This window comes from Phragmites australis, chromosome 2 (genome assembly GCF_958298935.1).
Source record: "Phragmites australis chromosome 2, lpPhrAust1.1, whole genome shotgun sequence".
Lineage (NCBI taxonomy): Eukaryota > Viridiplantae > Streptophyta > Magnoliopsida > Poales > Poaceae > Phragmites > Phragmites australis.
The window spans coordinates 17,913,151-17,938,818 of NC_084922.1; the positions used below are offsets into that span (position 1 = coordinate 17,913,151).

General features: G+C 42.5%; 2 protein-coding genes across 2 annotated transcripts; one reads left to right on the forward strand and one right to left on the reverse strand.

Annotated features, from left to right (window-relative positions):
- Positions 1-14,688: 14,688 nt before the first annotated feature.
- On the forward strand, positions 14,689-19,220 carry LOC133901589 (NPL4-like protein). Its single transcript, XM_062342991.1, has 2 exons — positions 14,689-15,928; positions 18,544-19,220. The coding sequence occupies exons 1-2, from the start codon at positions 14,930-14,932 to the stop codon at positions 18,796-18,798; spliced, it is 1,254 nt and encodes a 417-aa protein (XP_062198975.1). The 5' UTR covers positions 14,689-14,929; the 3' UTR covers positions 18,799-19,220.
- A 240-nt stretch (positions 19,221-19,460) lies between these two features.
- On the reverse strand, positions 19,461-24,127 carry LOC133901590 (peroxidase 27-like). Its single transcript, XM_062343005.1, has 5 exons — positions 23,616-24,127; positions 23,287-23,475; positions 23,033-23,198; positions 20,105-20,229; positions 19,461-20,003 (listed from the first exon to the last, which is right to left on the reverse strand). Exons 1-5 carry the CDS (start codon positions 23,847-23,849, stop codon positions 19,701-19,703), a joined length of 1,017 nt encoding a protein of 338 aa, XP_062198989.1. The 5' UTR covers positions 23,850-24,127; the 3' UTR covers positions 19,461-19,700.
- Between the last annotated feature and the right edge of the window lie 1,541 nt (positions 24,128-25,668).

Sequence of the window (25,668 nt, forward strand, 5' to 3'; positions counted from 1 at the left end):
AAGGTTTAACCACCTAAAATTGTGATGTTCAGGGTTGGGATAGATACCCATAGCGCTCCATATTTCGATGGCACTAATTCCCCTAATGGAAAATTCTAATGACTTTTTTTCTTCAAGCCAATGGGTTAGATGTTTGAAAAGTCACTGAGGAAGGGATGAGGCAACGCCTCACAAACAAAGAGAGACAATGCGATGTATTAGCGAAGAGTATCCTTTTATCATCTTTATGCATTGATAGTTTAATAGTGTTTATTTTCTCACCAATGTATATGATATTTAGGCTAGTCTTATTGAAGTACATGAATGCACAAAGGATATGCATAATGAGAAATATCATGTGCTAGTCTCCAAGCTCAATAACATTAAACAACTTGCTCATGAAAGTGCTAATAACATGTACTCACGATTGATATTCTTGTCAATGAGATCAATAGGCTAGGTTTAACATAAATTGGAGACGATCAAGTAGTGAGAAGGATACTTCAAGCTCTTCTTCCAAAATACAATTTGATAGTCTCCATCATCTACGATTGGTATTCTTTGTGCCATGGGTCTAATCTATATGACAGATTCCTCATTATTATTAATAACATGTGCATGTCTTTCACAAGTATTCAACACTTGTATGCACGCATTTAGGGAAAATATATTCTATGGGTTGTGATTTTGAGACTAACATATATTTTGAGTTGTATCTTTTGTAGTCTCATGAAGTAATCTACACGTCCCCGAAGGTACGCAATGCTTATTTGTCAATTGATATCCTTGTCAATTCATTTGTTTATTTAAGCTACCTCCATACATAATATGACTTAAGCTTTCTATCTTAACAAATTGTCTAGTTATGCATATGTTTCTATGTTATCATATGTATGCACACATAGAGAGAGAGAGTTTATATCATATTATGTGAGTTTTATGAATTGTGATCCATGTGTTTTTATTTTAATTGGTACCATATCCTTGAATTAAACCTCTTTAATTGATATCATTTTATTAGATCATGGTTCACGAAGCTCTCTTCCATATGCTCTAACATTCTTACCTTGAGTTCAACATATGTTTGTAGTCTTTTTTGAATATTGTTGACAAAGAGAAAGAATTTTATTAACCAAAGGAAGTGCAAGATGGCATGCTTAGTGGAGAACAAGAAAGGAAGCAAAATGCTGAAGGATGCCAAGGTTGACAAAGGGGAGAAGCTCTTGCATAGGTCAAAAGAGAAGGTGGTGATGGAGAAAGGGGGAGCCGCAACAAAAGAAAGACAAAGTGAATACAAAGTAAAGGTAAGAACAAAGGTTAGTTTCCTCACAATTGATATCATTTGTTGTTCTTACTATACATCCAAGCAAAGTGGTAGGGGATTGTTCATTATTTTGTGCCATTTACTTTTGGTACTATCTATTTGCCACTTGCTTTGGTTGTGTTGTCATCAATCAACAAAAAAGGGGAGATTGTAGCAACATGCCCTTGCGGAGATTGTAGCGACCATATTTAGGGCATGTGATTTTGGTGATTAATAAGAGCATAGTCAATAAGACTAACATATTTGGCAATATATGCTTTAGTATGTATCATGGATGCAATACATGAAAAAGCCACCGAAACCGAGACGAAGATTGATCCAATTGGAGAAGTCCCAGAGAAAGTGTACACATCGGAAGGTCCGGCGTAGAGGAGATTGTACATGCCAGAGCATTTCAGCTCATGGCAACTGTACACGCTGGATGGTCCAGCAATATAGAGTTGAATACACCGGAGTATGTCTTGCAGAGAAGGTTGCAAGTGTTGAAGATTGAAGATCAACACATCGGATGGTCTGATGCACCGATGATATACACACCGGACTATTTTGTGCAAAGAAGAAAGTGGCTCGGTTGGCAGAAGCAATGTACACGCTGGATGGTCCGGCGATGGAGCTGGTGAACATACCGGAACATCCGGTGTTCACAGAAGGTTTGAGTGGAGACCCAATGGTTAGTTTTTGGAAGATGTACACGCTGGATGGTCCGGTGAGTACAATGCTGTTTACACCAGATTATTTGGCGTATACAGTAAGATTGAGCCGTTGAGGCTATGGCTAGTTTGTGGGGTTGAGGCTGTAAATACCCCTCCACTCGGTCATTTGAAGGTGTTGGAGTCCAGAGAAACTTACATATACTTGAGAAGATATCTAAGCCACCAAAGTGCTTAAAGTGATCATCCAAGGTAATTAAGCATATGATTAGAGAGTGATTAGTACTAATAGACATAAAGAGAGTGGTCTAGGTGTTGCTGCCTAGAGAGGGGATCAGAGAGTGATCCTAGAGTGTACCAAGTGGCATGCTAGCACCTTGGAGTCTTGGTGACTCGCCAACACCTTTGGTCTTGGTGGCTCAAGCTTGTTGACCCTCTGACTTGGTGTGAAGTGGCGACAAGAATCTTGTACGGGGACACGGAGACCCTTGCCTTGGTGGCTCAAGCTTTGAATTGAAGACGACAGCAAGTGACCAGAAGAGAGACTTGTGGTGAGGCTTTTCCTTGGTGGCTTGGTGGCTCTACCCACTTTAGGCATTTTTGGTGGCTTAAGGGTCATGACCGGGTGCCACCGGGAGCATATCCTTGGTAGAGCTCTAACGTGGACTAGGGGTGACGTGTATGTCATCGATACCACGGAATAAAAATCCCTTGTGCCAAGTTTTCTCTCTCTACCTTATTTATGTTTCCGCATTTACATACTTTAAATTTACCTTTCTAGATAATTTGCAATCTCTTTTAAACGGTAGAGTAGACACACTAGATAAACCTAAAGCACATTTAGATATAAATTGATATAGGTTTATCTTGTGAAGTTTTTGGAGCTAATTAGTTTTTAGTGTCCTAATTCACCCCCTCTTAGGACGTCAACGATCCCTACACCCCCTCCGCTGCCAGAGCATCGAAGGCCCTTCTCGCTCCATGCAAGAGCCCCTCCACGCTCCGACCACCGCCGTTGCCGGAGAGCTGGAGGCCCTTCGCACTCTGCGTCGAAGCCCCCTCCACGCTCCGACCGCCTCCACACTGAAGGTCGAGCTCCGACCCACCTCAGCGCTCCGCACCGGAGGCTGATCTCTAGCCCACCTCCGTGCTAGAGGCTGCTCGCCTAGAGGCCCTTTGCTGTTGGAGCCCCTCCACGCTCCACGCCTGGAGACCCTTTGCTACTAGAGCGCTAGAGCTCTACCGTCCTGAGGGGGTTGTGGACCGTCTCCCTCGGCCTCGCCATCGACTTCGCCTCTGGCTACTTGCTGAGGGGGTTGTGGACTGCCTCCCTTGACCTCACTGTCGATTTCTCCTCCAGCTCTTGCCATGATGCTCTGAAAAGTCCCGCTTTCGTCGAGCCTCACTGCAGCTACCCACTGAGGGGGTCATAGACTACCTCCCTCAGCCTCGTTGTCGACTTCACCACCAGTCCTAGCTACGTTGCTCTGAACGGCCTTGACTCTGTCAAACCTCATTGCGACTACCCGCTGAGGGGGTTGCCCTCAAACGAGTCGAGGAATCTCTTCCGTTCCTCCATGGAGCGGCAGCTGATCATCTCGGAGATTGACCATCGACCAGTGTAAGGGCCAAGAAAGGTGGCCGAGGAGAAGACCTTGTCCTCGCTGGAGCTACTGACTAGTGCTAATGATGCCGAGCGGTCCTCTGCAGGATGCAAAGGTGATCTGGCGGTTATCGACGGAGAAGATGACCACACTTTCTTCACCACTGGAGGCTGGGGGGCTCCTTCGCCGAAGACCTCGTTGGCAACTAGGTCGATGATCTCATCAAGAGCACCACCATCTTCATCTCCCTCCTACGTGGTTCACATTGCTGACTCTTGTGCCGCTAGTTCTATGTCATTAGCATTGAGGAAACACCGAAGGTGGTGGGTGAAGGGTCGATGACCTCCGATAGACATTCTATTCTTTCTCCTCTTAGGCCTTTTGATCGATTCCTTGTTGTTGGAGGAGACGATGATGACACCGGGTGGAACCATGGTGAGAGGCCTTTGAGCTAGAGGTCCTACTCCTCCTATTTCTGACAATGGAGTGAAAAACATGGTTTCAAGCTCTACGAGTTTCTACTGGGCAATGGGCAGGGAGAAATAAAGTGGGCGGGTGAAAATAGGCTGCCCTGGATGTACCTATTTATAGCTGTGGGAATGGGTCATACTGCAGAAATGGCACTGTCAAGATCTAATATTGTTAAGCATGATGACAAGGCCACCTCGGTCGCATGACACATTGAGCGGAAGTCGAGGCGCTACTGAGGCATTATGACTTGTCTAATCTCTGCAAAGAGAGGTGTGGTGTCATTATGACATGTTAAAATCAAAGGTTATGGTGAAAATGAGCACGAGGGGGAGTGGATTTTTAATACTCACCTACCCGACAGTTTAATTTTCACTCGATGACCATAACATAATTGTTGTTGTATGCCTGGGGGCTTATACCCTCGAGCATGTGGTTGAGAAGAACGAGTCGATGTTTATGCTCTACCCTCTACTCGATCCAGTCATCAAGCAGAGAGTCGGGGGTTACATCATGTATTTTGTATGCTTACACTTCACTCTCTATTTAACTATCACGTTAACCAGAGAGCCACAAGTTACATTGTTTGATAACAGTGCTTATGCTCCACTTTCTACTTGAACTTAGTTATTGAGCAAAGAGTCAGGGGCCACGTCGAGTATCTTATGATGCTATAGCTCTACTCTCTGTCTTGATTATCAAATCAAACAGAGAGTCGGAGGCTACATCGCATACTTTCAATGCTACGGCTTCACTCTCCACTTGATCCAATCATCGAGCAGAGAGTCGAGGGCTACATCATATACTTTCTATGGTATAGGTATGTTCTTTCTTTCTCTTCGATCAAGTATATTTTCCTCCCCGACCAGAGAGTCGGAGGCTACATAGTAATACCATATTTATTTAGTAAGGATGTACTTTTTGCAAAAATTTATCTGGCTTTGCGTCGACTGTTTTGTATAGAACTAGCAGAGGCATGTGTTGGGTTGATGACGGACAACTATACCTAATAAGGCATATGACACAAGAGATTGTCAAATATCTTGCGCCTAACGGCTAACAAGGTTATGAAGTTCTGGTCTATTCTATGTGTGTTCTATATTGAGTTCATGTTCGTGCGCTGGTCAAAGCGCAAGCCGGTGAAAATTTACAAAAGATTATCATGTTATTCCTGTTTCTAGTTTTATACTAATCTTTTTCTCATTATTATGGTTGCTTCGAGTGGTTACTCGAAGGCCAACACATCTAATCATCTATCTAGTTGAGTTTTTAGGTGTTAACTGATATTGGTCAACTAAACGCGAGGATGGCTACAACATTTACTAATTAGTATTTGCATCTACTTGTGCTAACTTTATTTCATTGATAAGGAAATAGTAGGCGGTAGCATAATAGACAGGCAAAATATCAGTAATGTTTATAGACATCCCCAAGTAACAGAACAAGTTTCAAATGTTTTGAGTCAAGTCAGTTAGAAGGGCAACCCTCGCTCTCGTCATCAGGCATGCTAAGTGCTAAAGACTCAACGAAGGTAAGGATCTGAGACTCGATACTCTGAATGATGTCTGCTACTTCTTCTGCTGAGCACATGAACCCCTTTGTCACTACTGAGGTTTCAAGATTGGGGTTGTAGCTCTTGAGGAGACTAAGCATTGTCCCATCGCTTATGGAGGCCGACTGGTTCATGTGGTCGAGGGTATGCTCTCTCAGTTTCAGTGTCCCGCTCAGTAGCCATGGCATCCCGATCACTTGCTGCTTTCTTCAGAGCATTGGCCTTTGCATTCCGCTCAGCTTTTGCTTTCTTCAAAGCCTTAGCCATGGCTTCCTGATCAGCTTTCACTTTCTTCGAAGTTTCTTTGAGTCTTGCAAGGTATTTATCCTTTCCATCGATGGCTTTCATTGCATCATCAAGCAGGGTTACCTTGTTTTCTAAGGAAGATTCAAGATCTGAGAAGGTGAGAAAGGGCAATTATCATTAGTTGCTCATTGTTCGAATCACATACTAGTGATCTGCGGGTAAAACTGACCTTTAATCCTCTTTTATTGAGCAGTTAGCTCACCATCCTTCTCCTAGAGAGTTTTCTAGTAGCTTGCGGGGTTGATTGCCAGAAGTTGTGCCTTGGCAACTTCTTCTTGGGTGCAAATAGCCTCGAGGTAAGATTTCATTGCCGCCCATGGATCAATGGCCGGTGGGCTTGTAGGAGCCTCAGGTGCATCAAGTCTCAGACTTGGTTCAAGAGCATCTGCTGAAGTTTGCTCTACTTGAGGAGGTGGAAGTGGCACGTCAGAAGAAGCCAGAACTAGCTAGCTAGCTGGATCGCTTGTTTCCTTCTCCTTGGTCTTCTCTAGGCATGACAACCTGCCATTGGCTAGCTAAGAAACAGGAAGGAAGTGGAGGTGATATGCCCCAGAGGCAATCATAAAGATGATTATATTACACGTCTATGTTAATGTACTTTTGAATAATAGTTATTCCAAGAATGACTACCTTTTACATTGATTGGCAAGTATGTGACTTGTTCATAAAACACTTTGTTTATATATCATGATGTTATTCTTAGTCGATCCCTAGTCGCATATCATTGTGATAATACATAAAACCAGCATATGTATTGATTGATGATCATGTTTTATGGATCATAAGTATAGAGATATCAAATCAATAATGTGGACATTTATGTTACAAAATATGATGTTGGATAGACCCACCTTAAGATACTGCTGGGATTGTTATTTATGACGTGCCATCAGTTGTTATCTCAAATGGTGTACCTGCAAGATCCTTAGATCTGAGATCGTCATTGATTCCCAGAATGTGTAGTGGCATACTTTGAGGCTGCCAAATGCTATTCCGTAACTGGGTAGTCATAAAGGTAGTTTTCGGGCTTGTCATGAAATATGCCGTGAGGTGTGAGCGATCAAGATGGAATTTACCTCTTCTTGACAATGGAAGAGATATCTCTGGGCCCCTTAAGGTAGTTAGATCGAGAAAGTGCATGGCCATGCCAATATGATTAAAGAGTTAGTCGTGATGAATCCACTGCTTGATCGAGTGAATGGTCAAGCTATCACAAGGGTGGCACGTATCTCATCTTGAGCTTGACTGGTATCATGAGGTGAAGGGATTGGTGCATGTGTATATCAAGGTTCAGTCGATATGATTTTTTGTATATACTTGTGAGTCAATATGTCCAACTAGGGTCTGTTATTGATTTCAGTTTGGAAAGGATTTCCGTGTCATAGCCATTTGTACATGAACCTAACGGGTCACACACTTAATGGGTTGTAACAAAACACACGAATTGGATTCGTATATGGGTTTGATTGGATTGTGATCCATGAGAAGTTAGAGTCCTAAAGGGCTTCCAATATGGAAGCCTATTGACGAGCTCTATATAAGGAGAGGCGTGGGTAGGGCGTACTAAGGTTGAGCCACTTTGAAACCCTAGCCGCAGCCTTCTACATGATCTCCCAAAACCCTAGCCGCGCCTGTGGTGCTAGCACATCGGCGCTCGGTGTTTCTGCCTTGTACATGTGGATACCATAGAGGCGCTGCTGCTATTTCGGCGCTGTTCTTCTTGGTGAGTTGATCACGACATGTTTGGGACTGGTCGCCGGTCATGACGAACTGGTCAACGTACCTGCTCGTTTGATCGCGGAGCACAACGTGACCACTCGGATCTGGTCGGACAACACGACACGACCACTCAAAACTGGTCGAGGACGCGACAGACCTGATCGGGAGCTGGTCGAGAAACTGGTCAAGGAGCACGACCACCTGCTCGGAGTTGGTTGGGGAGCATGACCACCTGCGTGTGGTTGGTCGCGGATCTGATCGAGAAGATGCTCGAGGATTTGGATGTGAACGACATTGGATTGGTCTACTTCAACTCTTCTTCTGTTGCACTGCGCGTCGAGTGGTAACGATCTATGATCTCCTACTAGTATGGTTTACTGGGTGAATGCGGTAGAATTTTTTTGTTTTAGGCTAGCGTAGCCTGCCCGTTACCTAACAGGAAGACCACAAACCAAGACAAATAATAAAATCTAACCTTGTGGCGACTGGGATATGGGCAAAAACACTCAACTTTTGCCTTTTGATGGTAACTTTCTTCTTCATCATACTGGCAGGTAGTATCAGTTGTGTTGGAGGGGACATCTAGGGGTTAGATGAACCCGAAGCCATCATTGCCTGCAAGAAACTAACCCACAATGATTCATCATTATTTTGGATTCACTAAGCCAATGCTCAAAAGAATAACCAATGTGAGGGGGAGGGAATCGATAAATGTTACCTTTCTTACTGAGTCATTAGACGTGTCGATTACTCGTGGAGTTGATCAAGGAGTGGCTTTGACTGTCTACTGGAGAAATTCCACCCATAAAGACCAAGCGTTAGCATGCAAGTGCTCGATAGCCAGAGTAATTAATGACTAAATAATCACCTAACAACTCGATGTTAATACCAGTTGCCTTCTTTTTTGTGAGCGCTTAAGGGGCACTAGATCATATAGCGAAGGCGATCTCTTGGATCGAAGAGACCCTTTGGCCCCTCGATTAACTGACGCTTTCCCCTTGTCACTGGTTCCAGAAGAGGATGTGTCATTAGGGTCAAGGACCTCAGTTGTAAGGATGTGCTCTTGATGAAAGACTGGGACCTGAAATCAAAAAGTCGAATGAGGTCGAATAAGTAGTAATCAGCACTGCTCTCTTACTTGAGAAATCCCCACCTTTGGTCGAGGATTCGCGAGGGAGTAGGGCTGTACAGAGTATTCTTGTGTTTCTTCAGAGAAGAGTTTACTCAATCGAGCAGCAATATCTGGAGGAGACAGAGCTCTAAAAAGAAAGAAAAACTCACTCAAAAGAGCTTGACTGCGATAACAGAAGCAGCAAATTGCTATATAAAATCTTACCTCCGACCGTATCCTTGGAGCTATCCTTGTCTCTAGAATACTCCCAGGCAAAGCGATCCTGCGCTTTCAAAGGACTCGACTTCCGACTAATGAAGTCTTTGGCTACATGACACCCGATTATGCCACTTTGCCTAAGTTCACCAATCTTCGTGACGTAGTAGGCAGTGTGGTTGGATTCGCAGTGCTTCTTTGTCCAGGATGGATTTTGTAAGGGAAAAATGCCTCTATAGACTAAGGGGGAGTGGACTGGGTCAGGGTTGGAGATGTAAAACTAGTGTTTTTTCCAATCCTTTTGTTAGGAGGAGATTAAAGCAACTGAGATATAGAAGTTTTTAATTCTAGGTCACAGCAGGAAGACACAACCTCCAACACACTTGTTCTCCTTGTTCCTCTTTAGATGATAAAAATACTGGAACAGATTCAAGCTCGGCTCGATGCCGAGGAAGGCTTCACAAAGATGAACAAAGACACTAAGTATAATGATGGAGTTTGTATTTAAGTGGTGGAGCTTGATTTGGTACCAGTTGAGTACATTGAGAAGAAACTTAGAAGGGGAACGTTGAATCCACATTGGAAGAAGGATTCAAAAACCACGATCTCATAGTAGAATCAGCAAGATGGGAATTCCTCACCAGATGCAGGCCTCCAATCGACCAAATCGTGATGATGCACTACCGCTTCAACTTCAAGCTCTTTTAGCCTTGATTTTTTGCATTGACAAAATCACCCAAACTTCAGTCAGGTGCCTCATCTCATCTATCTACTCGGGGAAGGCACCGGCGATCACTACGTCAGGCTGCTTCTCCGGCGAAGAAGGAGCGAAGGTCTTCATAAGGGAGCCAGAATCCATGAGTCCAAGTCTTTCGACGGTGGCACTTGTTTGGGCGGAGAAAGATGGAGGCTTGTGCGAGAAGGTTGAAGGCGAGAGCGAGGAAAAATTGCTACAGTCTAGGTTTGTACAGATAAATAGCCCAAAATTATCGCTTTTTTGGTAACCACTCCCGTCTCTATGGTGCCTCGACCAATGTGAAAGGCGGGATGATGGCATTGTACGAATCTCTACACACACATCTAAATGCATTAAATCCGTTTATACCCAATGGTTCAAGTTTTGAAAGTTTTTTTAACTCTACTCGGAGTCGGGTGTCAATCAGTTGAGTTTTTAGTCCTTTTTTCGAATCTCGAGTGCGGTTAACAGTAGGGCACTCGACCCAGTTGAGTTTCCACTTGATACCCAGAACATGATTTGTTTCTGATCGATTCTTTTGACTGCAAGTTTGATCCACCTTACTCAACTAGGCTTAGACTTGATAGTGCTCGAGTGTGCACTTGTGGAAACCTTTCCTCCTGAGCAGAGTTAGGGAGCTACTGTCGAATATCTAATTATGGGGTATATACGTATAAGGAGTACACTATATATGGACAGGGTATACCATGCATATGTATAACAACTATGGATACTATAGAACCAAATCCGCGGTACCTCGTACACCCGGAAATCTAGAAGGCGTATACTACTAAGGTCTCGATTGGTTGCCCAACTCGAGAACGACTAGTATCCAAGTCGAATTCATCTGTTTTGTCGTAGTAGACAAGATGAAAAATTCTCTATCGACTATGGCTGGATAGGAGCCGGTATATCATCCCTATATAAAGCGGGGACTCAAACCCCCAGGGAAGGGAGGAAACTTATGAATCCGTAACTCGGTGCAACTTGACGCAAACATCAAGACCATAGGAGATACTCGGTGACATCATCCTTAGTTTAGCTTAGATCCGATATATTCCCTATAATAGGTCTAGAGACATTGCTTGTACTCGAGAGAATACATACACATTACTATCCATACAGGACATAAGGTATTACTCTAACTGGAGGCCCGGACCTGTTTACATCGCGTGTCTTGATTCATGTTCGATCCCTGATTTCGAAGGTACCCCAATCAATTACGGATATATTATCAGGAATTAATCTTCAACAAGAGGCGCTAACTCAAAGGGGCACGTCCGATAGGTTATACATAGGGTTCTCCATTGCTATTGAATTTTTGCTCGGAGGGTTGCGTAAGAAGGTCCGTCGTACATTTTTTCATCTCTCTTTGCTTGTTTCTGCTCGGGTGTCAAACTTGTGCAATGCATCCTTTCCCTCTCACATTTTGCTTGCCTCTGCCCGGATGTCATACTTGCATAATATGCTCTATGAGTTGCACACCTTGCTTCAAGCTGCTCAGTTGTCATCTCTTTTCTGCAAGCACGCTTCTTTCCTAGATTGTATTGTAATCACATGCTATTATTATTTATTATAAAACATATAAGAACCTGGAATATGGCACGTGACCAATAGGTAAGAGTGCAGATATGTTTCTGGTGTAAACTTCAAGTTTATCATGGTTATACTGGTAATATCCAGAAAATGTTGTAAATCCATAAACAATACATATGGTACAAACCCGTGATTTCACATTTTTTTTATCTACTCTTCATTATACAATATTGGGCTTGATCCCACTGAAAAGACGGTTGAAGATAGAGATGAAATCATAATTTCCTAGGGAGAGGAAGCTACTGTCGGGATAAAAGGGCAAGGTTGTATTAAATTTTTAGCGAATATACAGTGAGCACGAACACCTTGCTGCAAAGGGGATCCAAACTTATCCACTTATATGGAGATACGGAGATCATTTGCTGCATTGTAACTGAAAGACAATTGTGGCCTGTACGTAAATCCATAAATAGTTATTATAACAATATATCTCTCCATAATTAAATAATAAATTATTTTAGTGTTTTGAAGATTAATAACAAACCCCGCAATGGATTCAAATAAAAAGATGTTGTATGGATTTATATTATATCTCTCCATAATTAAATAATAAATTATTTTAGTGTTTGAAGGCATGCTCCTAATCCATAAAAAATGATAACTGCAACTAAATATATACACCATGCATTCATGTACTGTACGGCAAGGAAACAAAATTACAATGCCGACAATATGTAATTACAAATAAATTGTATTAGCAGGAAAGACATAATTTACATGGTACCTGGCAATTGAATTGGGGAATTGTTCATCTGAGTAATGTTCATGATTCGCTCTTGATTTTGATTCAAAATAGGAAGATGTTCCCTCTTAAAAGTATCATTTCTACTAAGTCAATCCACACTTTCTTCAGGGCAACTGTTTTCCTTGTTGCATTCAGGAACTCCCTCCAAAGATGACTTTGCTGGAAAATAAGTAGGAGAGTAGGATTGATATAGAATGCTGGGGTTGCCTACAGACATAATGATCAACCAAAAATATACACTGAATTAGAACCAATAAAATTTATGCATGTAATATGGTGATTGTGTAGAAGCGACACCTTTTATATATGGTGTATTCTGTATTTCGGTCAACACATATTGCACATATCCCATTTGGCATATCTGAGACTTATCTGGTTGATGGAGCACGACGTTGGCAAGGGCTGTCGATGCCTTCTGTTGTTGACGGGCTTCACGTTTAGTAATTTATCTTTGTTCTGGGCATAACGTTTTTACTATCCCTTTGCCTCCTACATTCTTTGAGACGTAGGATTGGTGGCTGCACAACGGATTGTGTGGATCCACCAACTACGATGATGTTGACACCATATAAAAAAAATACAATATTTATTTAGTTCTTTATTATCAAAAGGGAACTTTATGGTTAGGTCACGGGTTCGTTTCAAAGACGCCATCTGCGATGAAGATGCCATGTGAATTTGTTTTCTTACACAATCATATGGCTCCAAATGTACAAGCAGCAAAATCATGATTAGCAAACTGGCAAAGGTATACAATATCATAAACCTAGATAACATCGAAGTGCACTGCATAGACATGTTATGCATTATAAGCTCTTCCCGCTACTGTATTTTACACAAGTTAATGTAAAAAGGATCATAATTTCAAAAGTGCAATAGAATAACATGTTTCTGGTTGGCAGTAACATCGAGTAACGAAAAACGAAGCAGAACTTTGTGTAGTATTTGAAGGAATCGCATACCTTGTTGATCAAAAAACAGAGAAGGAATGCGTCCGCGGCTCGCCGTTGATGATCAGATCAAGTTTGCTTATAATATACTTTTCCTGCCAAAGTCCAACTCTATAATCTGTGCAAATCCAATGAAGGGAGAATATATGAAGATACAGAGGGACGGAATTTTTTTTTTTATCATGACTGGCAAGGTGAAAGCATTCCAGTGGTTTCATCTGAGCTCTTGTCGCTTTCCAGCGTTGTCAAAGAACTGGAATGTGGGGGTGCATTTTCATGCTATTCAAAATAGCAATTAGGTAATTTGAAGCTCAAAGTGACTTAATTCGGTCTATGAGCAAAAGAACACCAATTTCGCGAGTTCCTTGTTTTGATCTGATCACTAATCATGAATGTTTTTAAACTCCGGGCTTGTTTTAAAAGGGAGGTTTATAAATTTTTTAGCTCAAAATCAAGATCATGGCAGATCACAAATTGAGCCTTCGTTCCGTGCAGATATTGTTCGATCATATATATCTATCAGCCTCCCAAGAACCAATCACAAACACCCTTCCCATAGTTTGAAACACCTCTAATCTCATGCGGATGCATATTGATTTGATCCCAAATGCACAACGGCCTAATTACACCAGGCGTTGTTCGCCGCTGACTCATGTAATATGTAGGAGCAACAATAGTGATAAGTAACAGCAAGATAACTACACTCATTGGAATTGTGTCATACCCAAATTCAACAATCCTTGAGCCAAAAGAAAAAAAAAAGTAACTACACTTCTGGAATTTGCAACATACCTGCTACCCAGAGGTCCCCACTTACGCGAAGTGATCCTGAAGAAAAGTGGAAGAGCCAATTTGCGTGTCATAATTCTGCATGAAGTTCAACACAAACCCAACATGAGGAGTTTCGAAAATGTGACAGTTTCAGTAAGGCTGTTGTCTCTCCTTCAAGTGCACTGAGCCTGTTGTATAATTTTCTTGTTTTTCTATTTATGAAGCATTGCCTTGGAAATTTTTGTTTGCTTGCTAATTTCCTATTTTTCTATTCATGTTTGAAGCCATAGCTTGGGCCAGTAAAAGAGATCCCTTTCCATAGCTCATTGCACTGAACTATTGTTCTTCGTAGCAGTTTTAGAACTCTATCTTTTACTTACTAATAATTTCTACTTTGAGGAACTATAGAATCATATTCTCTACCATATACACTTACAGGCGAAGAAGATCAAACTGATTTCAAACTAATTCCGTGGGACAACGACTGCTTGTATCCGATTTTTTTTTTTCACACATGACAAATACATCTGAATGTTCATAATTCAAATGATCTAATCTTGTGACCTCTAACGGGTGATGCAGGCCCAATCTCTATTCGTGGCGTGGCCCAATCTCTAATGCTCTACAGCTTTGAAAGTGTGAATGACACCGTTTGTGATGGAGTAGAACTTGAATTGGATTTGGGTTCAATAGATTCTCGCCTTACACATTGAGGTTACCGCGATGAGTTTATTGCATGGAAGGAGCTATGGATGACACGGCCAAGTAGTTTCTTTTTCATAAGGAGAATCAAGGTTTGTCACTACGCTGAAAGGATTCAATATATTTAATTTATCTGCTTCAAACATTATAGATCACCAGCATCATATCACCTAATGATCATGTTGTCTAATTTTTTTTCCTACGTGGATTCTACTAGTATATCTAGATGAGCCTGAAATTTAGTTAACAAGGATATTGAAGCAAATTAGAAACAGGGCAGAGTACCCTCGGCAACGCGCAACCACGGGCCAGCCCTTCCGGAATCGAGGAGCCCCTCCCTCCCGTCTTCCCCCGCCGTCTCGCCTCCTCGCTGCGCTCCGTTTCCTCCTCGTGCACAGATTCGGCGCCGCACCGCCCAATAAATCGCACCAGAACAACTCCCGCATCCCCCCAAAACCCACCGCCCAAGCAAAGCGCGAAGCAGCGACCCCGCCGCCGCGATGATCCTCCGCATCCGCAGCCGCGACGGCACGGACCGCATCACAGTGCCGGACCCGGCCTCCGCCACCGTCGCCGACCTGCAGCGCCTCATCGAGTCCAGCCTCACCGTCCCCGTCCCGCTCCAGCGCCTCTCCCTCGACCCCGCCCTCCTCCTCCCCAACCCCTCCGCCGCCGTCCCCCTGCTCTCCGACCAGGCCGCCCTGCTCGCCTCGCTCCGCCTCGCCAACGGCGCCTTCGTCTACCTCTCCTACCCGCCCGACGCGCGCTCTGCCCGCCCGCCGCCGCCCAAGGCGCTCTCCACTGCGGGCTCCTTCGGCAGGAAGATGACCATGGACGACCTCATCGCGCGCCAGATCCGCGTCACCCGCCAGGAGGCCCCGCTCTGCGCCGCAGCCTCCTTCGACCGCGACGCCGCCAACGCGTTCCAGCTCCACGTCGCCGAGTCGCTTGCCTTCGCCGTCAAGCGAGCCGGATTCCTCTACGGCCGCGTCGACGCCGAGACCAAGGAGGTCTTTGTCGACTTCATCTACGAGCCGCCGCAGCAGGGCTCAGAGGACGTGGTCCAGCTCATGCGGAGTCCCGACGAGGAGGCGCGCGTCGACGCCATCGCCGAGGGGCTCGGGATGCGGCGGGTCGGCCTCGTTTTCACGCAGGCCGTGGGGAGGAAGGCCAGCGAGACAGGCGAGTACACCATGTCCAACCGGGAGGTCGTGCAGGCTGCCCAGCTGCAGGCGGATGGTGGGATCCCAGAGTGGGTCACAGCCATAGTGAAGCTGGAAGTAGGGGATGACGGTACCGGAGATGTGCACTTTGAAGCCTTCCAGATGAGTGAGATTTGTGTCAAGCTCTTCAAGGACGGGGTACTGGAAACTGAGGTTGGGGATGCTGACGATCCTCGCCTCTCAAAGATGCGGAAGGAGGTGATGGCAGGGGGCAAGGATACCATGGAGGTGGACAATGACTTCTTCCTCGTGCCTGTCAAGATCTCCGATCACCAGGTATATCCCTCAATTGTGTCTGTAGCTTGGTGAATTAGTTGATCTGATGGGAAAAATGAGGGACAATCTTTAGGTGAAAATACTTAGGTTGAGCTGCACAGCATGTTTGAACCGTTAGGTGATCCAAGTATGTGTGTAGCTTTAATGTGATGCAATGTTGTTCAATTTAGTGGCAAAACTTAACCTCTGAAGTGAACCAAGTCGATATGCGCTTGAATTGGATACAATATTTTTATCTGGCCATGGAACTTACTAGTTAGTGAACATAGTAGATCTGCAGCGTGGGTTACATACAAATAATAAATTTGCTGATTCAAGGGCAAAATTATAACTTCTATGTTAACAAGAAATATTGTTGTTTACTTGGGATTGATTAATTCATGAGTTATTTTTTACCTTCAAATTTTATGTGTCCTGTTAAATTCACAATAATCCATGCTTTTCAGTTGGAACGATAGGTGATCTGAGTATGTGTGTAGCTTTAATGCGATGCAATTTTGTTCAATTTAGTGGCAAAACTTAACCTTTGAAATGAATCAAGTTGATATGCGCTTGAATTGGATACATGATTTTAATCTGGCCATGGAACTTACCAGTTAGTGAACATAGTAGATCTGCAGCGTGGGTTACATACAAATAATAATTTGGCCGATTTAAGGGCAAAATTATAATTTCTATGTTAACAAGAAAGATTGTTGCTTTACTCGCAGTTGGTTAATTCATGAGTTATTTTTTCCCTTCGAATTCTATGTGTCCTGTTAAATTCACAATAATCCATGCTTTTCAGTTGGAATTTATAATTAGAAGTTGATCACATACATCTTTTCTTGGAAGAGTAACTTGAGACACTATATTGGTGGAAGAAAGAATGTCTTCTTTCCATGTGATACACTGTTACTTGAATTGACACAACCTAATCCACAAAGAAGATAAAGAAAGTGTTTATTGTCGATAAATCTGTGAATGACATCCAGTTGTATGGCCGTATGGGATGTTATGACTTAAACGCATTATTGACTGTATGTGTGTTTAATATCCAACCTGTCTAGGTAAAATCCACAAATTGGGGTGGTGAGGTTATAAAGATTTGTAGTTTCAGTATATCATATTCTTCTTTTCAACAAAAAAGGGACTTCTGGCATTTGCTTTAAAATGGAGAAGAGCACATGTCCTGGTCCTAGGACTCGGACGAATTTCTCCTGTAAGGAAGAGACTATGGAGAGTGGACTGCCATACATCATAAAAATGTTATGAGACATCTAAGTTTGGAATTTTTCGATCATAAGAATAGATGATTTCCTTGATGTCATTGTGCTTATAGGGAAAAAAAGATGGCAGTGTGCTGAGGGGAAGGTAGGAAAGGATGGGAGTATATCATCTCACAGTCAAAATATAGCTGTTCTGGCATGTACCGATTTATTACTGTTTGTAGAGATTACTGGGTTTGTGAAAATATTCTAAGCGAAGCTGTAGATGAAAATAAAATTGACACCGATGACCTAGAATCCACTATATCTTTGCTTTTCCTCAAATATTTTATGGATCTTCCTGTAAAAGGAATTTTCGGTATCTTCATCTTAAGGGGACGTAGAATCCACTATATCTTTGCTTTTCCTCAAATATTTTATGGGTCTACCTTTAAAAGAAATTATCAGAATCTTCATCTTACAGGATATAAGGCTCTAAAATCCCAACTTTTTATCCAATGCATGATTCCCCACTTTCGGTGCAAAGAAACCAAAAAGGCCAGCTAAAGGTTGCAATATGACCTAGTTGTGAAGTTTGCTTTCCCCTGTGTAGTTTTTTTGTTTTGTTTTATGAGATTATCCCTAGACCTTAGAAAATGAATTTTACTTAGCATAGTCGTCGACCTATGTTATATACCATATCAATTTATATTAAACTTTCTGTTCTAAAAAATTATAGTAAACTAGGTAACATGGGTAATCGAGATGATTTTCTTCCTTTTCATTTACAGTCAAGCAGGAAACATGCTTTGTTTTCATAATAAGCAGGCATCTTTTTATGGGATGCTTAGTTTAAAATCAAGCAAAGCTTACTTCCGATTAATAATTGTTCCATTTTTTCGAAATCAATATTAGAATCTAATGCATAGAACTGAATAACTTCAAGTGTGCCACAGTTGCATGGTAGAGTATTGGTTCTTTAGTGAATTCTGTTGATTTAGTGTGACCTGTATGATCTCTATTTGTGTTGCTTTGTGAACAGCTTGCTATGGATTATTCATTTGTTTCTTCACAGATCTTTTGTTTCTTACCTGAACATGGACATCACCCTTTTATTTCAGTACACTTGATTGCGGGTTGACTCAGGTTTTAATATTGTAGTGGTTCTTAATAATAGTTATTGCAGTTCTCCCATACCTCCTGATATGTCCAAAAGGTTATTGACTGCGCACTAGATTACATCGTAGAGATCTTCAAGATTCTGTTGGAGATCTTTTTTTTCAATTTCTGTGTTGAGATGTACTCGCATTTCATATTTTCACTCAGGGAAGAAAGGTGGTTCACCGTACTCTTTTCGTGTTAGTTGATTACAGATTTACCTTTTTTACTTATTAGATGTACAAACCTTACTCTGCTTTGTGTATACAGGGTCCACTGTCAGTAGGCTTTCCTATAGAGAACCGTGGCAGTCCTGTAGGAATGAGCGCACTGAGAAGCCACCTGGACCGTGTGAAGCATCTGCCATTTGTGAAGCGGATCTCTGACTTCCATTTGCTTCTCCAGGTCGCTATTTTCCTAGATGTAAAAGCAGACGTGCCTGCCCTAGCCGCATGTGTAAAAACTCAGAGCAGAGTGCCTGAGGGTTACCAGCTTCTGATCGAGTCCTTGGCCGGTCAGGGATAATCTTGCTTCTGGAAGCAAGACATGATGATGCTTAATTTACTTATCATATCATTTGTAACTTATGGATGTCTCAGTTGTGTAAGTCTTGTTCAATTGGTATGCGCTTACCTTTCTGCAAGCGCAACATCTTTCATTATGTGGGTCTTGTGGGCGATGCTTGAATCTAGTCCTGCGCTGAGTAAAAGCCAAGTCTTTTGGAGCGTCGTGGAGGTTCCATTATCTGGAGTTCGGAGGTGCGGAAGAACGGTGATACTGAATAACATGGTGGAACCCGATAAAACCTTGTACCTGGTCTGCATGCAATGCTTGGTTCAAGTACAGTTGCGGGCAATAATCTCTTTGTTGTGGTCAATATATTGTTACTGATTGTATCTTATGCCTTGCATCAGTTATGTGACCATGGATTGAGGGTTCTATTTTTACTTGAGTTTATTCGTTTGTGTTACGCGCATTGGAGTTTGGATTGCTGGGGAATGGTCAATTGTTGAGCTCAGTGTTGTAATTAGTTTATACTAGCAGGTTAAGAGGAAAAAAATAGCAAACGTTTCTCTCTCTTTTTTTTATAACAGTTTTAGAGGCCTGTTTGTACGACAGTTCACCAAGATTGTCCTTTCAGACGAGCTGGACAACAAAACTGGAGATATTTCTACAAATACGTAATGTTCATGTCATTTCCTGCATTTGATATTTTGCCATTGTGTATATCATACGATATTAGTACACTTGATATTTCTCCCCTGATCATCTTGAAAGGGAATTCAGATAACTCTTACTGTACATACTGCATTTGCACGAGATATCAATGCAACGGCGTACGTATATGAATTATCAGAATAGAACTGGCTATGTATGTATATATGTATAAACGGGACTATATATATGTGAGGGTACATGTGCCAGGTCTAGGAGTTGACGGCGTTGCATTTGTTCCTGATCTGTCCGTTGGCGCCGGTGAGGACGCCGATCTGTCCCATGCGCTTGATGGAGTTCTTGAAGGTGTCGAAGAAGACGCCGGGGTCCTGCAGCTTGTCGACGATGTTGGCGGCGCGGGCGTTGGTGAGCAGCGTGGCGTCGGAGGTGAACATGCCCTGGCGCGCCTTGAGGTTGAAGAAATAGTGGTTGTCGAAGGAGAGGCTGCTGCCGGGGTCCATGGGCACCACCGTCGTGTTGTCGTTCAGGTCCTGCAGGTTACGCCGGCACTGACCCTGCACACATTTATGCATATACACAAATGTGATGTCACTACATGTGTCGCATTTTGCAGGCACAAGATGTGAATATTGATTAGCAGCAGTAAGAGGAGTACCTGGAGGAATTTTGCGTAGGATGGGTTGAGGGAGGGGTCGACGTCGCTGGGGTTGTCCTTGCCGGTGAAGTTGAAGAGCCTCGAGCTGAACAGGTTGCAATGCCCTACGCCGATCGTGTGCCCGCCTATAGTTGCAGGGGATGCTAATTGAGTGTTCTAATGCTAGTGCAAAATTGGATGAAAACACAAAACTTGCAGCAAACTGAATCGCCCATTACTATGCAAAAGCGGATAGATATTCACAAAATTATACATGTCCTCTGCGCTTATTAAACGGAAATAGTCTTCATGGTTCAGAAGACTTTCTGACTTGAGTCTTGCATGGGTTCGGCACTAGGTAATTAAACAAATCTTTTGGAAGAGACTAATTGGTCTAATCAACATTACACATTTCATTTTGGCATCAACTAACAATTAAAAAAATAGAATAGATATTCACAAAATTATATGATGTCCTCTGCGCTTATTAAATGGAAATAGTCTTCATGGTTCAGAAGAGCTTCTGACTTGAGACCTGCATGGGTTCGGCATCACTAGGTATTAAACAAAGCTTCTGGAAGAGACTAATTGGTCCAATCAACATTAAACACATTTCATTTTGGCATCAACTACCAATTAACAAAAAATAGACCACCAAAAAGATTAGAGGAAGATAGATACAGAGATACCAAAATCCGAGCCGAATATGAATGAAACTGGGTGGTAGGTATGTACACCGTTGCCTCCCGCCACGTGAGCCGGCGTGAGTTCCTTCAACCACCAACTAACAAAGACGCCATGGCAAACGTGCACACGATAAAAGAAAAGCTACATGAAGTTGGAGAAACCATGCATTCATCTGTGATGCTTGCTGCCTGGTTCATGCACGGAAAAAGGGTTGTTTACCCATCACCGACAGTTTCATCCTTTTTAGCTCAGATTCAGTTGTGAAGGGTTGATTGGGGATAGTGATGCTATCTTCAATATGCTTGGTATTGTAAAGTTGGTCCCCAGCAAACATCTACGTTTCTATAAAAAAAAGCAGGGCCAAAAGCCTTATCCTACACACTACACATGTTTGATGCTACTATTCATGTTGATGTCGTGTCTATTTCGCTATCTAGTTTTTCTCCATCTATTCTGCAGCCTTAGCTGTAGATCCGCTGTATAATATGCATTTCCTGTTCTGCACTAGTGTAACTGAAGATACGAAGGGAGTAATACACATGGTACACTGTCTACCATGGTGATTTAGATGTGGCTGTAGTCCTGGATTTCCACATGCTGCTTCAGATTATTATAGCACACATCCCAAAAGGGGATACATGCATATACAAGTCTGCGCTTCATGAAATAACCAATGTTGGCTTCAATCAGGAAACAGGATGTACTGTGTATTTATTTCATCACATGGAATGGAGAACCCATTGAAGGACGATGTGCTATTAACGTGCTTTACGTTGCGGTGGCTTTTTAAAAATGCTTATTTCTTATTAAATTTAGGTAGTGTATATTTTTAGGAGTCAAAGTAGCAAAACATCAGTGGAACCAGCAAGCATTCTAGTGTATCACTAGATTCAACACACACAACAACCACAAACTGACGCTAAGTTGTTACAAATTTGGTCCAAATAGAAAGGCACTATTATTTTGTCGATTAATTTTCCAATGTGCTAGACTATAAATCTAGAGTAAAATAAAAAAAACCATGTGGTAATTAAAAAAAGTTGCAAGTCGTCTATCTAGAACTGAACAGATATTTCTATAATAATATATTACTATACCAATGACCTTGATATTATGGTCTTACGTGTTACTAGTTGTAAGTTGTGCACACGTCATCAACAAAAATCAGGAAGTATAAATAAAAAGTTTCGTTTGCTACATCAACATGTATAAATAAGTGGGGTGTGCATATAAAGTGGAATGCGACAACTTGAGATAAGACCTCTAGAAAGGCACATATATATATACCTCTAGAAAGGTATATATATATTGTTTCCTAAGGCCACTCCTAATGCTAGTTTTTATATTAATTAAATGTCCACTAAGTAAAAAGATAATGTGATAAATAATTCAAAGAAGTAAAAGAATGTACTTAATTTTTTAAAGAAACTAGTTATTTGAGTAATCCTAGACGACTATGAGACAATAAAAGTAATTTAAAAATATGAAAGAATGAACTTGTTTTTTATAAAAAAAACTAGCTATTTGAGTAATCTTAGATGACTGTGAGACACTAAATTATCTTATGAATACTTAAAAAACTAATACATATATATACATTGCAAGCTTATTTCTTAAGAGTAATATTTTACTCTCTCTTCTCTAAAATATCATCTAAGAAACAGGACATTGAGAGTGAGAACACTCTAGTTTGGTTCTGTCGGTGCCTGCAGGCCCGGCCATTCATGGCAGATATTTGAATGGGTGAGAACTTATGATGCATAGTTGTCCTCTCCTCCTACATACACTATTCGCAAAGTAGAGATGGGAACACAACATGTGTTGCATATTGTACTGTTAAAGCAGATATGTGTACTCGAGCTGGAGCTGGCTACCAACGAGCAAACAGCATCCGCAGTTCTGTACCAATGGGACCTCAATTCATTAGGCGGATGATCCGAACCTAACCAACGACGTCAACTGATTATGTCCTGCAGTACGTACGCGCGTACGAACGACGTACGTGTGTATATACCTCTCCGGGATATATAAGGCTCCGTCTTTGCGTGTGTATACGTTCATGTATATATGATGCGGCATATATAATTCGTTTGGTAGTGAAGACCGGCCAGCTAAGTGATAAGTCTTGTACGCTACGTGAGCCAGTACGTACGTACGCATGGCTACTGCAGAGTAGTAGTATTCAGACAAGGAGGTGCATGATGCTAGGACATCATGCCATGCATGCATGCATGCGGTGTAGCAGGGTGGATAGATAGATACCTGAGAGTACAACGAGGTCCTGGAGGCCGAGGCCCTTGCTGGAGAAGTTGGAGAGGAGGATGTCGAAGGCAGAGCTCGGCGCCGGGATGTTGTCCAGCGCCTCCTGGTCGCTGGACACCGTGCCGTCGCGACGACCCGTCTCCACCTCCCACAGATTCTTCTTGTACTGCATATATATATCGCACGCATGAGCCCGTCCACATGTCATTCGTCAACGCGAGGAGGAAGACAGTAGTAGAGAGTATCCTACTCACCTGGAACGAGACCGAGTCCCTTGCGGCGAGCGCGACGATGTCGGCGCAGGAGACGATCCCAGGGCACGCCTGCTCCAGCGCCGCCTTCACCTCGTCGATCACCTCGAACCCGGCCAGCGACAGGTTTGGCACCGCGTTCTTCTCCGCCGTGTTGGTCGGAGAGTCCAGCAGCACCGACCCATCACAGCCCTGCAAAGATTAAACATGAATTGCATCGATGCACCTCTATTCCAGATAAAACCAAACTCATTCATTTGACCACATTTGAGCACGGTCCAAGATTTAACGATAATAATAGTTGATCTCAATAAGCGCACGCACGCACGTACCCTGACGAAGCAGTCGTGGAAGAACATGCGGAGGAACTTTGCGGCCAACTCACGGTTGCCAGCGACGCGCCCCCACACCACCTTCTGCGCAATCGCCTCCGCCTGCGGGCAGCTCTTCTTGTAGAACCCCTTCTTCAACCCCGCCGCCTGAGCCGCCGCAATGCCGACGCCGATGGAGAACACCAGCAGTGCCACCACCACCATGCTGCTCACCGCCATGAACCCCTTCGCCATCTTGACCACACACTCTTACAAGCCCGCACAAGCACCAATTACTATCAAGATGAGCTCATAGCTCTATGATTCGTAGTACATGTATACATAGATATATATAACTATCTAGCACTATATATGAAGAGATCGAGATGTGAAGCTAGCCAGTGTGCTGGTGAGGATCATAAATGTGTTTGTTGCCCGATGTGATCGAGCTAGCTGTATGCTGATATTAATCCCATGACAATGGCGTGAAACGCTCCCATGCTCAGTTAGACCTCACGTGCAATCATGTATGCTCAAAATATGCTACGATCTTGAATGGGTTCGCAACCGTCGGGGCTATAATTGGGGGATCGTGATTTGACGTGAACATCTCAACGTCTCCTATACATGCATGATGCATCAGATCAGCTTTTTAGCTCGACTAGGGGGTGGTTGGTTGTTGGCACGGGAGGAACTTGTTTCGGTGGATGTATATAGTCGTAGAGAGGAAAATGTTTTATTGTCTGCGTACACTGTTTCAGTTTGGTTCGATGAATGTAAATATATGTTCGCAATCTGGTTCAGTAGATGCATGCTTCTGTATCCGTTCATGTAGATGAGTTAATTTCATTACTATAGAAACTATTTTTAGAGGCGGTTCGTAACCTGTTTTCACAGACGTTTAGTGCACTCGTCTATGATCGAAGGCCTGTAAAAATAGACGATTTCTACAGGTACAAAATAGACCGTCTGTGAAAATTCATTTCAACAGGTGGTTCACTTAAGAAACCGCATATGAAAATCAGTTTCCACATACGGTTCCTTAATTGAACCGCCTATAGAAATGGTTTTCACATGCGGTTCTCTTAAGAAACTGCCATTGGAAATGGAAAAGAAACTTTTTTTACCCGAGGAATCCCCGCGGCACGCTATTGCAAGTCTACGGCCACATTATATTTTCGCACTGTTTTCAGTTTTTTGCGTTTCATGGGAATCGAACCCGCGACTTCTCTCCCCTCTACACTTGTGCGCAAACCGTCTTACCACCTTACCTATCAAGTAGTTGGGATTGGAACATGATATTTTATCCTTTTAACCTTTTACACCGAAGGTTTTCACAAGAGGTTCTTTTTAGGAACTGCCTGTGGAAACCGATTTTTATAGGTAGTTCCTTAAGTGAACTGCCTATGATAATTGCTGTGAACCGCCTTCAGTAAAATGATCATAACTTTTACATGTGAATTCTGATTTAGACTTTTTTGACTCTACGAATATCTACAGGAAAAGTTACATCCGTTTCTCCCCGATCTTGTTGGGTTCAACGATTTTTTACAGGCCAAAAATGGCTTGGAAGATTGAGTTCTCATCTTCAGAAGTTTCTGCACTATTTTCAGAATACGCGTTTGTGTACATAGCCGGAAATATACTATGGTTCCTATTATAGTACTATTTACGTGAGAAAAAAATGAGAGAAAAATAAAATAAAAATAAATAATATTTATAGCCGTGCCGACGTTTGATGATACTTGATGCAATTGTTAGTACTAGTACTTTTGTAAGCAGAGTCTTGTTATTGATAGTGAGGATCTTTGATTTTCTTCTAGTTGATCTTGCATTCTTGCTAGAGATGTTAAAGTTGGTAGTATTCTTTTTTCTTCTCTGAGTTTACTTGTATTAATAGGATTTATGGTAACAATAGCATATGTGTGATCGAAACTTATGTGTAAAACCAACGGATTATTTTGATACATAAATTATCTTAAATAAAAAAGTTTTCAACTACAAACTTGTAGATCTCATCGAGGGCTACAATTTTCATATAAAATTTGTCTCCATCCGTGTTCATATAAAAAGT